Source organism: Antechinus flavipes, chromosome 4 (assembly GCF_016432865.1).
Source record: "Antechinus flavipes isolate AdamAnt ecotype Samford, QLD, Australia chromosome 4, AdamAnt_v2, whole genome shotgun sequence".
Lineage (NCBI taxonomy): Eukaryota > Metazoa > Chordata > Mammalia > Dasyuromorphia > Dasyuridae > Antechinus > Antechinus flavipes.
The window spans coordinates 170,665,881-170,680,721 of NC_067401.1; the positions used below are offsets into that span (position 1 = coordinate 170,665,881).

General features: G+C 35.7%; 1 protein-coding gene across 1 annotated transcript in view; it reads left to right on the top strand.

Moving 5' to 3' along the window:
* Positions 1-14,841, top strand: part of DNAH17 (dynein axonemal heavy chain 17) — a 299,993-nt gene that overhangs the window by 36,928 nt on the left and 248,224 nt on the right. Inside the window, exons 14-16 of the mRNA XM_051995475.1 lie at positions 7,919-8,027; positions 11,615-11,718; positions 12,119-12,259. Of these exons, the coding sequence (XP_051851435.1) occupies positions 7,919-8,027; positions 11,615-11,718; positions 12,119-12,259 (354 nt within the window). The remainder of the gene's footprint in view (positions 1-7,918; positions 8,028-11,614; positions 11,719-12,118; positions 12,260-14,841) is intronic.

A 14,841-nucleotide genomic window follows, 5' to 3' on the forward strand; every position in this document is an offset into this window, starting at 1 on the left:
CTGTATTCATACAGCTGACTCAAAGTTAATTCCCAAGTTAATCAAATATCTTTCCTTGTTTTTTAAATGGAATAGAATGGTTTTTTTAAATTATTATTTCTAGTGTTACTTGGTGCTAACAATATCCTCTGCCTACTAGTTTGTTTTACAGAAGGGGCTCATGAGGCTCCCATGTAATCTATAAATGTTTAGGCTCTCTCCTTGTTTTTGAATAATGCTTTTTCACACATTTCTCTCTATCCTCATTTTTTCCCATCTTTATAATGATCAGAGTATATGTGCATTTGCTTTGGAACATTTTGTGAAGTTTTTTTTTTTCCAAAGGATTTTTAGCAATTGATGTTATTCTATAAGCTGCAATTATTTTCAGGGTGGTTTTTGTAAGTGTTTTCCATTAATAGTCCAATAATGATAACCAACTATTTTAAGAAATAATGAATGTTCAATAAAACTCATTTCATGATCTTCTTTCTTTGCATCTCTAAGAAATACCTGTTAGCCATCCTTCTATTTAGCTGCAAGAATGTCAAGATTGATATGATTCAGCTACTCTAGTAACATGTTCTTCCACTGAACATTGAACAAAATCTCACACTTGGATTATCAGCAATCAAATTAAACTATTAATTAGTCCTTTTTGCTGGACATAAAGGGACAGATAGTGCTGAGAATTATAGAAGTGTAAGATTCTTGTGTACCAAGAAATATATGTGATATATATCTATATTTATAGAGATATCCAAATCACATACATAGAATACAAATATTTATGTGTGCACTGTATAAAGACTTACACATGTACATATACACATATGTATTTGTGTGTATATTACCAAGTGATCAGTCAGCTCATTTACAGTTAGCCTGTCTACAGTTAGCTAGGTTTTTCCTCAGAAAACAGACTAGCTCTATTATAGATAGTATACCTTTTGAAGTATCAGTGTCACTTCTCTGTCATAATGAGGCATCATATTATGATTTTGTGAAGGCAAAATAAATTCTAAAAGAAATGATTACATTAGCTTTTAAAGTTGGTGTTTCTCTAGAATAAAGGCAAGTTTGTTATAACATTTAATCTAGCATAGAAACATTGATTTTTCATGACCTTCTTCCTGGGATGAGGAAATAGAAAAAGTGGTGTTGTGTTATCAAAATCCTTCTCAGTAGTGCAAAGGCAAAATAAATTACCTTTGGAGAAAATCATAGGCATTGCTCTCAAGACTTCTTGTCAAGATTATCTATGTTCCAAGTGCAAGTAAAGGCACCATATTTCTTAATTTTGCTTTGTTTTTAGCCCCAAATTCTGGGACAAGGCATCCCCCAATATATTATTTGCTCTGGAAAAAATGAATCATTCAAGAAAAATTATGAAATCAGGAATGCCCACTGTATGACTCCCAAGTAATAGATGCAACTCCTTAAAAATAGACCAAGTTTTTACGATCTCTGAGAACTGTAATAATGTTGTGCCCTTTCCAGATGTGGTGCCTCTAGGTCTGCAAGGAATGACTTAATAGTCATCACCTCCTGCCAACTATTGTGTAATTTCTCTCTGTTAGAGTTAATTCACATGAATTACTGACCACAAACAGGCTAAGTCATGGAGTTTAGATCTTCCTCCTCCTTCACATGTTGCATGAATGGGCATATTGTTTTGTATTTCATATCTTTTCTTTCAAGTCAGGCCTGTTTTTGGCAATTTTGAAACATTCACTGTTCAAGAATTTTTTTTTTTTTGGTGGTGTATTTTTCTGTTCCTAATGGGTGTAGGTATTACGTATATTATTTTCTTAGCTCTATTTACTTCCCTCTGCATCAGTTTGTGGACATCCTTTTATGCTTCTCTGTATTTATCACAATCATCAATTCTTGTAGCACAGTAGTATTCTGTTGCATTCACAGAAAACAATTTACTCATTCCCCACTTGAAGGATATCTACTCTGTTTCCCAATTCTTTGCTATCACAAAAAAATATTGCTATGGGGACTTTTTCTCTTTTTTGGTAGGATATTAAACAATCCCATTCTCCATTTTTCACACTTTCTCTTATCTGACAGTAGATGTAGATCCAGAGATGGATCTAGGCAGCTCCTGAGTATACAAAGTTTCCTGGCACACTTGCTCCCTTTGGCACCAGCAAGATCCATGAGAGGGTTTGTTTCCTCCTTGTTACAGCTCTGCTGCTATTTCAGTTTCTCTCTTTGGTACTTGCTCCTTTATAGAGACTTTGTACAGATCATGCACAGGTCTCTTAAGGTTTATATAAAGCATCTCTTTCATCCCAAAATCTACATTATCCCTCATGTCCATAAAAATGGCAGTCCTCTGAATAAGAGATAGAGAGGGGCTGACCTGCACAGCTGATATGAAAGGCTGTCATTCATGCTGAATGAAGTAAATTGTGAAAGCTGTCTCACAACATAGAGACCATGTTCTAAAGACTGAGTGAAGCATGGCTGTGTCCCAGGGCCAAGTTTCTTTCTCCAGAAATCACGTGGTTTACAAGGAGTGGAACTTTTTCTTTGCGAGACTAAGTTGGGGCCACCTTGGCACTAAAACTCCCAAATAAGACAATTTAGTGATCCTAAAGATATAGTTGGATTGAAAATTTTTCCTCATTTATGATTTAGAATATGAGAACATTTGTCCTGGCTAATTAGGGCAAAGATACAGCTTATAGGGAGTGTTAGCTCAAGAGTGTTAAAACACTCTTGTCTGTTAGCTGGGGCTTACTTCTCCTTGCCTGTGGAAAGGAAGATGCCCTTTCTTGTGAGATTATAATAAAGTTCCTTTTTGCTTTTGCCTTGAGAAATCTCCTTAATTTATTTGATTTATTTGAGCCAGTGGTCTTGTCCCACACAATTTATGGGGGCTCATCCAGGATCATGTGGCCTGGTGAGTGTGTGAAGTCTCAAGAGCTAGCAGGATGGTGCCTCCTTTTTCTGTAGGCAGCCTGTGAACTTTTGGGACCTTTCCCAACTTCCAAGGTCAAATGGCCCAATGAGGAGAGACTCAAAGCAAAGCAAAAGTCAATAAATTAGTAAATTCTGTGGGCAATCCCAAGTGGCAGGAATTGGGCATCAGTCAGGCAACTTTCATGCATAGAACACCAAAGGATAAGTGACCTGTGAGACTCTTGCATCAATCTTTGAGTTGACAGGTTCTGGAGAGGTGCAACAGACTCTGGAAGGGTGCTCTGGACAGGATGAGTGAGTGTTAAGGAGTCATCTTCTGTTGCTGGTTTGGAAAAGATCAGGCTGAGTTGGAAAGATAAGATCTTTAACTGTATATAGAAAGGTTAGTGAAAAAGTTTAAATATTTATGAATGAGAACAGCATAGACTGAAAGGGATTAGAGAGTTTGAGAGCTTTAAGGGAAGATAGAAAAGCATTATGCTACCACTTAAAAAAATAAATTTATTAATGAAATGAAAAATGACATTTCTGTGGACCCAGAACTAGCCAATTTGAGTCCGCAGAAATAATTGTTATAGAAGTGTAAAACAAACAAACAAAAGCATTTTAGCAGATTCTGGCATTTTTACTTTCTATATTATTCTATATTATTAATTTCTCCTTTTAATTTTAGAATTTCAAGTTTAGTAATTGATTGGGGGTTTTTAATTTGGTCTTTTTCTAGCTTTTTAAGTTGCAGGCCCAATTCATTGATCTTCTCTTTCTCTTTTTTATTCAAGTAAGCCTCTAAGGATATAAAATTTCCCCTTATTACTGCTTTGGCTGCATCCCATAAATTTTGGTTTGATGTCTCACCGTTGTCATTATCTTGAGTGATATTCCTTTTTCTTCCCTGCAGCATTTGTCTTTTTAGTCCCTCTTTTCTTCTCTGGAATTTTTGGTGTACTTTGGCATTGAAACTCCCATATAAGGTAATTTAATAACCCTAAAGATGTGACTGAGTTGAAAGTTTTTTCTCATTTATGACTTAGAATGTGAGGTCATTTGTCCTGGCTAATCAGGATAAAGATCCAGCTTATAGGGAGTGTTACCCTACCCCAGATCATTTTATAATTCTTGTCTGTTAACTGGGCCTTGTCTCTCCTTGCCTAATTGCTTTTTGCCCTTTCTTGCAAGATCATAATAAAATTCCTTTCTGCTTTTGCCTTGAGAAATCCCCTTAATTTTATTTGATTTATTTGAGCCAGTGATCTTGTCCTACATAATACTCATCCTTGATTTGAATGAAATTATAAATCCTTTACAAATTCAATTTTGTATAAATTACAGCCCCTAAGATTCTTTAAGATATTTGAGACCAATTGAAGCAATTGCATGCATGATAACTAGGTGGAATAGTGGATACATAGTGAACTAGACCTGGAGTCAAGAAGATCTCAATTCAAAACTGATCTCAGAATTTACCAGCAATGTGACTTTGGGCCTTAACTTAACATGTCTGCCTCAGTTCCTGCCTCTGTAAAATGGCAAAAATAATAATACCGACATCCCAGGATTATTGCAATGATAAAATTAAATAATATTAGTAAAGTGCTTTGCAAACTTTAAAGAACCATATAAATATTAGCTGGTATCATTATTACTATTATTATTATCTTATTAACATCCCTGATACCTGATGCATACATTTCTTTCCTCCTTTCCTTAACTTGGATAACCGAAGTTTTACCTGGTTCTATTTCCTTCTCACTTTGCATGTAATTACTATGTTTCTAAAGCATAATGAGGACTAATCTCAGAGTATTCCAGCAAAGTTTATACTCCTTTTTCTTCTTAAGTAGTCTGAGTGAATGCAGCTCCCTTGGGGATAGAACTGTCAGCATACTCTCTCAAGGAAAATGGCCCAACCTACTTCTTTCCCACCTCCACAATTTGGTTGTACTTCTTCACTTTGAACACTCTTTCTCTCCAATCTGATTTAGGAAAATTTCAGGCAGACCCATAGGGATATGCATTCTTTGAGATTTACTGAAAAATGGTGATCCCTCCTGAAATGATTTGAATAATCCCACACTGAACCTTCTGAGAATAAATTGAAGAATATAGTCAGAGTGCTTTCTCAGTCCTTAGACTAGTTTAGAACAGGCTGATGGGGGGAGGAGGGAAAGGGAAGTAGATTCAACCTCAATGCCAGGAAATAAGGACATTGTGAGAAGGTTTCAGTCACCCAAATGCAAATAAAGTTAATACTGCTGTGCTTCATACACCTCAAAGGAAAGAAGTTGATATATATCTAAGGGAAAGCATTCAATTGGTTTTGGGAAAACTCACAATTACCACAAACATCCCCTCTTATTCTCCAGGCTTCAATCTTCCCTTCTCTCCTGGCTTCCTACAAATATGGCCAAGTTGCCCATACTTGGAAACTCCTCACTACAGCTATCACCCCTCAAATAATCATCTGATAGTTCTACTTTTCACAGCCAAATTCTTAGAAAAAGTTGTTTTTATTAACTCCACTTCTCTCAATTTATAATCCTTTACAATCTGGTATCTGATCCCAATATTCTCTCCCAAGATACTAAAATTCTTCTTTAATTTAATTAATGACTTTTCTCAATTTTCCTTTTTCTATCTTAATTCTCCTGTCTCCTCTCAAATCTCTTTTCTTATTCCATATCACATACCTATTTGTGGTTCTTTCTCAAGACTGGTGCCTCTTTTTTTCTTCTCTCTACACACACTCAAGTGGTGAACTTATCAACTCCTGTGGGTTGACTTTATGTAAATGAATCTCAGATCTATTTTTGTAGTCCTATATTTTTCCTGGATTCTGGTCTTTCATCACTTACAGATTAAGCACATATTGATCAGAGACCGTTAGCTAAAGTAGATCAAGCCTATAGGCCCCAGTCACATGATTTTAGATAAGGCCTAGACTGCATTCCATTGTCCAAAAAAGGGATTATGGGCCGAAGAAGCTGTATATTATCTTGTCTACTGCATTCCACTGACCAAATAGGGGAATAAAGGTTTATGTGACCAATCACAACATATAGAGGATGGGATTTTAGAAGTTTTTTGTTTGAAATGTATAAAAACTGTGAAAATTTTCAAGGGAGTGACTCTCTCCTGCTGTGAATTTGGCTCAGGAACCAGGATGGGGTCTACTTCTCAAGATTCTAATAAATAATTCTACTCTCTATGAGTGATCTCAATAGTCAATTTGGGTAGACAAAATTTTGTCCCAAACATTTTCAGAGTACTATGAGCCTTCCAGTTTCTAGAAGCATTATCGTTGACTTTTCCCACCCCTGCTAGCATGATTAATAAAATTATTAGCTATCCAGAAACTTGTGTGTCAAACTTTTTATCTGTCACAATATTAAGTACTTAATAAATGCTTATTAGTTGTTTACATGATGGTTTAGGAGTAAGTGAAATCTTTGTTCTTGGATAAGTCACTAAATGTGATTTGTTGTGTTGGGGGAGGGGGGTGTAACGGGGAAGGAATTCATTATATATCCTACTGCTTGGCCATCTTGCCTCTGCCATTCTTTACTTTTCATAAAATACCTGATCTGTTACAAAGCAGCATGGTCATAAGAGGAAATTGGTATCCATCTGGAAAATTGTTGTCAACCTTCAGATTTCTAGGTCAAAGCACAAGCCAAAAATATTTTGATATCCACAAAGTAACCTGTATCCTCTGTGTCATGAGCATCTCTGATCCATTAATTTTAAATTTTACTACCTTTTAATTTCCTTGTCAACTAATAAATGGCCTATAAATTAATAATTCTACCAATGAAGCCAGTATTTTAAAAATTTGTAATTTCTCTAGATCAAAGGAATTATTTTATATTACATATATCTCCTATTCTTAAATTACTTGGTCTATAACTCTTCCCTGATGAGAATAGTTTTTAAATTGTGTATATAAAGCAAAATCTTACAAATTAAACAATATTTAAAATAAATTAGAATTCATTGTTTTGAAAAAAATTCTTTTCAAAAAGTATCTATGACTCATGTTATCAACTTTAGAAAATTTTAAACGATCAGTTTTTTAAATCCAGGTTTTCCTGCACCAGATTTACTTTAGAATGAGTTTTTTGGTTTCCTTGAAAGTGAGATATGCCTGTACTATAACTGAACTCTCTATGTTCTGCTTAGGGACTGAAGTAAGGGATGAGTTTGGCGGTATTTGGGTATCTGAATATGTCTTTGATATAATATTTTATTGCATTATAAAGCTAAATACCAAAGATTTTGAATTGTGTACTACATTTATAGTATTTGTAATTATTATTATCTCCATTACCCATTAGCATAGATAACTGAGAGTTTAAAGGATCATAGATTATATCTGTGGGGCAACTAGATAGAACAGAGAATAGAGTGCCAGGCCTGTAGTAAGGAGCACTTCTCTTCCTGAGTTCAAATCTGGCTTTATACACTGTTTGCCTTAGTTTCCTCATTTGTAAAATGCATGGGAGAAGGAAATGACAAACCATTCCAGTATCTTTGCCAAGAAAAAAAATCGGACATGATTTAAAAAAACACTAAAAATTAAAGAATAAATAACAATGAGAGTTAGCTAGAAGGGACTATGAAGGTCATCTAGTCAAAACTCCCTCATTTTACAGAGGAGGAAACTAAGACCCAAATGGGTTAACAGGTTTGGCCAAGGTCATACAGGTTAAGAACTGAAATCTTCTGACTCCAAATCTAAAAGGAAATTTCTTTTTACTGGGTTCCATGCTGCCCACCTTGATTGTATGTAACTGTTTAGTAATCAAATGGTTCCCAAATTATTTAAGACAAATTGGGTTTCTCTTGGGATATGTGATCACAATTAATTCCTGACTGAATGAAGGTTTATTTCAAGTGTTCAGAGTGATACGGAGTGATAATATATAAGCACTTCCCAAAAATATACATTTTTTTAAATTGTGAAATTGAATTTTAGAGATGGACCTGAAATGTCTTTGTTTTGCAGATAAAGACTACTATTCAAAAAGTAGAATTTCCATTGGTCAAGGCAGAATTGGAAGCAATTGATGTGAAGTTACAGTCAGCTGAAACAACATTGTTTTGGAATGGTGAAGGTACTGAGGCAATGACTTCACATTTGGTTGAATTTGATATCCTAAAGAACCCATTGATTTGTTTCTTTTTTTAGCAAAAAGAAAAAATTAAAAAGCAAAAAAAACAACCACCTTGTTTTCAAAACTCAGCTTTAGAAATATGGTAGGCAAGATATGTGGTACAGGGAAAGGTGAGCCCCAGGAGAGGAGCACCAGGACTATGACCATGCTGTGGAGCTATTGTTAGACCAGTAGAAGACCATGAGCATAGGAACAACACTAGAGAAAGAAGCATAATCCATACCTAGAATCCATACCCTAGAACCTCACTGACCAGCACTCATAGACTTGCCCTATTTATAACTCCATTATAATTATAATATTTATAAGTCTATTATAATTTATAACTCCTAATAATAAAATCACTTAGATTTTTCTCCTGGGATTTTAAGTGGTAACAGCTTAAGAGGTTAAGACAGAATTGTGTACAGAATTGCACACTGATTCAGTTCAAAAAGAACCTGTTTAATGTAATATTGCTTTTAGGAATAGGGACTTCCTTTTTTAAAAGGAACATTCTTTACCTTCTAGTCTTAGCTGGCTACCCAGCTAGGTAATCTGTAATCAAAAAATAGGAATAATGCGGGCATAATGCTTAGTAAAAAGTTTTATATGATAGTAATGACATTTTCTAGTTTGCTGTAATTTGGTCTTGAACTGGAGGTATTTTATTTTTTATATCCTGATGGGTCATTGCTTATTTTGAAGCCCTGAGAGTTGATCAACAGTGTCCTCTGCTTTCCTCAGAACAGAAACAAATGGTTATTGACCCACTGTGATTCATTCATATGCTGGAAGCTGCTTTTCCATTAGCCAAGATGGGTTTTGTTGAGCCCTCAGTCCATTCTCTCAGAGAAAGAAATGTGCTTCAGTTGTGCTTGAGGAGTTTCAGCTCTTGAAGTGGGTTTTATTTGTGCTATGCCCTATACAGTGGGATGGTTTTTCAGAGTATTCTTGTCCTTGGAAGGACTAAAAAAAAAAAGGGCTTCACCTTGTTAAACTAGATAGTACAATGGATAGAGCACTGAGCATGAAGTCAGGAAAGTGAGTTAAAATCTAGCCTAAAACAATTACTAGGGATATGTAAATATCTCTTCAAATGTAAAAGGGGAATGATAATAGCACTTATGTCTCAAGGTTGTGAGTGTTAAATGAGGTAGTAATTATAAAGTAGATTGATTCTTTTGTGAAAGCAAAATGGGTCATCTTTTACTTCAGGGAATGTTACCTCAAACTCAAACTAGAAAACAAACCTGGGAAAGACCTTAGCTTAAAAAGGCCAAAATTACCCAGTGCATCCCAGGCCACAGCCAGTTATCCTGACCCATGTCTTACCACTGGACTCTGATGACTGGAGCAGAGAGTGGGTCTGATTACTTTGCACATCTCTTGCCTCACTCAAATCCAGTTTACTTGCAAGTCAAGACATCACCCCATTGATGTCTTTGGTTCTTTTCAAGAACTAAGAACTAAGAACAACAAACAATTGTAAAGTGCTTGATACAGTGCCTGGCACACTACTTGTGGGAGTTCCCTTTGATGCTGTGTAAGCAGAAAGAGACTACTCTCTCACTCTTTGAGGTCAGGGCTGTCCAGGGAATTGTCACAAGCCACATGTGGGCAGAAGTATTATACATATTTCATCTTTTTTGAATTAAATTAAATTGAGTCTCATAGGATAATCCCCTTGTTTTATCAACTGATCAGCAAGCATTTATTAAATATTTATTACATGCCAGGCACTATGCTAGCCACCCCCCTCCAACCATAGTACAAAGATAAAATGTCCTCAAACAATTTCTAGTCTAACAGGGATGATAAATACATACAGTATCATATTATATGTTTATATAGATAGATAGATCAAATGTCTAATTTGTTACATTATATATTATATATATATTACATTATATAATTATATAATATTTACATTACATTATGTTATATATATTAAAATATATAATGTAACAAATTAGACATTTTAGCTATAGATATATATTTTATATTATAAAATGTACCTATTATATTATTTATTGTATGATATATATCATTATACCTATATTATTTAATATATCACATACATTATTGTGTTATATCATATTACACATAATTTACCCATGGTAGATATGAAATATAAAATAATCATATGAAATATATTTTATTAGATGGTATATTTAACACCATATATTACATAAAATAATGTGTATATAGACTCAAATGAATCATATTTAGTCCCAGGAGAGCCTCATCCCAGTAAGAGGAGTAAGACTTTTTTCTCTCATACTCTCTGAATCATTCTTCTCCTCTCCCCAGGTAGTCTAGAAAAATTTTTTAAATATAACACCCATGTATGGATCATGTACCACATTTTCCTTTAATTCTAGTAAGTTATTCAATGCACAAAATAGATATGGATATAGGAAAGTTCTTTTTTCTACCACCACAAAAGAAATGCTTAAAACACAAAGTACGAATGTGTGTATTAACAGATACTTAGAACAATAATACATCACCTAGTATGTTCTTGTGAAAGAGGGCCTCTGCTGAGCAGACATTTCCCTCAACTTTGTCAGGTAGTAGGAAGCATGCTTCATTATCAGTATGTCTTCAAGCAGAATTCTTAAATCTTTCAAAATTGAAATGTTCACTTCTCAAGTTCACCATGAGTTCAGAGAAAGAAACATAAAATATTTAAAGGCAATCTGAGTCAGGAGGTCACTTCTCAGTCTCACTTGGTTAGTCTATTCTTGGGGGTTGAGGAAATAAATTGAGTCACTGATTTATTGGAAGTCCATGAGAAAACGGGAAGAATTCCAAGTTATATGCTCAAAAGAGAAGGAAATAGAGATTTTCTACAGGACTAATAACTTCTTGAGGTGGAGGGTGCCTCTTCCTGGCTCAGTTGTCAATGATCTTGGACACAGTTCCCAATTAAAAGGATTGAAGTGAAGTGAAGTCCTAGTCAAAGGGACAAACTGGGAATGGTCCTTTTGCAAAGGGCTTATAATACTCTCTTTAATTATTTCCTGTCTCCAACAAAGTCAACAGGCAGGGCTGTCTTTAACACATTTTGCCATTCCTCCCATTTCTGAAAAATATTTTTTAATTGTAGCTTTTTATTTACAAGATATATGCATGGTTAATTTTTCAACATTGACAATTGCAAAACCTTTTGTTACAATTTTTCCCCTCCTTCCCCCCACCCTCTCCCCCAGATGGCAGGTTGACTAATACATGTTATATATATTAAAGTATATGTTAAATACAATATATGTATACATGTCCATACAGTTATTTTGCTGTATAAAAAGAATCAGATTTTGAAATAATGTACAATTAATCTGTGAAGGAAATCAAAAATGCAGGTGGACAAAAATAGAGAGATTTGGGAATTCTATGTAGTGGTTCATACTCATTTCCCAGAGTTCTTTTGCTGGGTGTAGCTGGTTCAATTCATTACTGATCTATTGGAAAGGATTTGGTTCTTTTCTGGAAATTTTAACAGAAAAGGAAACTAATTCTATGAATATTTTAACTTTTTTTTAAAGGTGTATTTGAATATATTCAAGAGATGAGAGAAATCCTATATGACTTAGAGACCAGGATCCAGAAAACAAAGCAAAATGTGGAAGGAATTATTCAGATTATGAATGTGAGTCAATAATGCTTGAGGAGGATAAAAATGGGAGATCCAAGGAAAAGGCTGAGGGGAAAGAATGCTAGATACAACAATAACAGGATCAGCACCAGCCCTGAAGTCAGGAAGACCTGAGTTCAAATTTGATCTCAGACATTTATCACTTCCCAGCTATGTGACCCTGGGCAAGTCACTTAACCCCATTGCCTGGGGTGGTGGTGGGGGGGAAGGGGAGTAGAAGCAAAGACAATAATGGGATCTTTAAATTTAAAGAGGACAAGAAGAATCTCCATACTACAGAAACCCAAAGTAACACACTGCCCTCCATCACTATAATTATGAAACTGGGTTTATTATGGACAGTGGAAGTTTCTTATCACTGGATTGCTAACCTGTTCTAACCTTTTCTTTTCAGGATTGGTCAGCCAACCCTATGTTCGAAAGAAAAGACAACAAAAAAGAAACCCTTTTAGACTTGGACGGAAGGGTGAACAACCTTAACAAACGCTACACGGCAGTCAAAGAAGCTGGAGTGAAGATTCACGCCATGGTTGCAGTAAGAAAGCTAGAAAAATTCTTGGGAATGTACCTAATTTCCATGCTAGAGAGGAAAAAGCCAAGATAAATACGATGATATAGGACCAAAGATTTAGAGTGATTGTGGACTTGAGAAACTATCTAGCTCCCTTCCCTCCCACCCCCATTTCTACCCTCCACTTTTTACAAGAGGGAAACCTGAAGTCCAGAAGTGAAGTAGTAAGTAATAAGTGAAAAAGGCAGGATTTTAACTCTGGTCCTCTGAATCCCAAACCAATGCTGTCATTGAATGAGCTATCATTCAAATTACTCAGTAAATTTTTGTTTAAATTAACAATAGCTATCTTATAAGATCTTAGATCTGAAGCTGAGAGGGAGCTTGGATGCCATCTAATCCAATCCTTCCAATTTACAGATGAGGAAACTGAATCCTAGTAAACTTAAAAAAGCTTGTCCATAATTACATAATTGGTCCTCAAGCAATGGATAGAATACAAGTCTGGAGTCAGGAAGATGCATCTTTCTGAGTTCAAATCTAGTTTCAAACACTTACTAGCTGGGCAAATCATTTGCTTCATGTTTTCTCACCTATAAAAATGAAGTAGAGAAGGAAATGGCAAACACTGTCTTTGCCAACAAAATTTCAAATGGATTATGAAGAGTCAGAAATGATTCAACAACAAATCTCAGTTCCTAAACCAATATTCTTTCCTGTTGGCGTTCAAATGTTGGAGTTCTTGTTCTTCTCAAAACACAGCCAGATTTAGCTTAGAGGTCTATCTCTCTGCTTGGTTCCAAGAGCTCCCTCCGAATGTCTCCAAATCCAAAGGTTTTGTCCTTCAGCCTCTGCCTCTGCTTTCTTCAGCCTCCAGAGCCAGTACCAAGTTGAATCTGTCTTGCCTCTGAGAGAGTCTTCGTAGCTTCTTCCTCTGAAAACTCTTTTTCTGCCAACAGCCAGCCAAGTGGAAAATATTCTGGAATAGATCTCTCTTCACTGGCCTTATATCTGACTCTTCTGAGAGAATGGGATTATGGGTCTTCTCCCATAGTGCTCTCTGGCCCTAAGAGCTTTAAGGGAGGTGTGAATTCACAAAGTTACAAAGTTTATTTTGTGAATCTGGCAAACTTGTGAACTCCCATGAGTAAAGGTGTAAACACAAGCATTGTATTAATTAGTTCTACTTCGTATCTTGTTTCAGGTTCTGCCCAAAACATCTTCTTGTAAGATCAGATCAACTCTAATTAGTTAGCAGTTTGTAAAGATTCCAACATCTCCCCCTTTCTTTTGTTTTAGAACATAGGGTGGTCATGACCTCCCTGACTTCTCAAGGAGGTGAGAACCCTCCAAAAAAGGTGATCACATCTTCCCTGACACCTCAGGAAGGGAGATGAAAACACCAAAGGAAATAGGAAGTCAAATCAGATTAGCGGGTTTCTGAAGGGGCTCATTAGAAACAAGTACACATAAATCCATCAATATGGGCCAGAACTTTGAAACAGATATACATGGTATACATAAATCCATCAATATAGGAGGCATTATACATAATTTACAATAGCACATAGCAATATAACACAGGCTAGTAGTAATGTAAAAAATAACAAGAATCAACCTGAAAATTTACACATGTCCATAAGTCCTAGAAATAGTCCATAAGGATTCCATTGTCCATTAGTTCATGTGCCAGGAATCCAATAGTTCCTGTAAACTCTGAAGTACTGCAAAAGTCTCATCAACAATTTTTCATCTCAAGGAATCCAATGATTCTTGCTGTTTTTCAAGAACTAAAACAGTCTCATCTTGTGTTAGGAAATCCAATGATTCCTGAAGATTTTAAAAGTCCTTTTAACAGTCTCATTGTCAGCCAAGTTCTTTCAGTGTCAGATATTTCTTAAATTTCCTTTGTTTTGAAGTTTTTCTCTTTCTGTTTCACCTCAGGGAATCCAATGATTGTTGTGGTTTTTCAGGAACTGAAAGCTGAAGATTTTAAAGTTCTTTTGACAGTCTCGTTGTTAGCCATCTGATTCCTTTTCCACCTGTGGAAATATAAGCAGATCCTCTTCCCCAAGCAGTTAACCTATCTAATTCTCTTCTATTTACCACTTTTGGGATTTCTCCTCATCATCTGGTAATTACATTGGAGTTGTTTGCATTGGATATTGTCTTGTTGTCTTAAAAGGCCTGTATTCTCCCCAACTATAATCCTGATTGCTTTTCTGTTGGTTGATGACATCAGAGTCCTGAATTTCTAAAGTCTCTCTGGGTATAACCTCAGCTGCTATCATGCCCCCCCTGTCCTTTGATTGATACTTTGGAGCTGGGTCCTGCCTCTCATTCCTCTGGGTCAATATACATTTAGAGGCCCAGTGAAAGCCTCAATTACATTTTGGACATGGGGTTTTGGGTTTTCTCTCACCCTGCCTTCTCATTTTATCTCTGTATCTACATTGGGCTCTTAGATGTCCAACTTTTCCACACTGAAAACATCGACTAATTTCTCTAGAAGTCCCTTGCCAACAGGGACCCTGTCTTTCCATATTCATCATAGTTTGGGTATAATAAGCATTTGTGTCCACTGTGGCACAGTGTCTTATAATCTC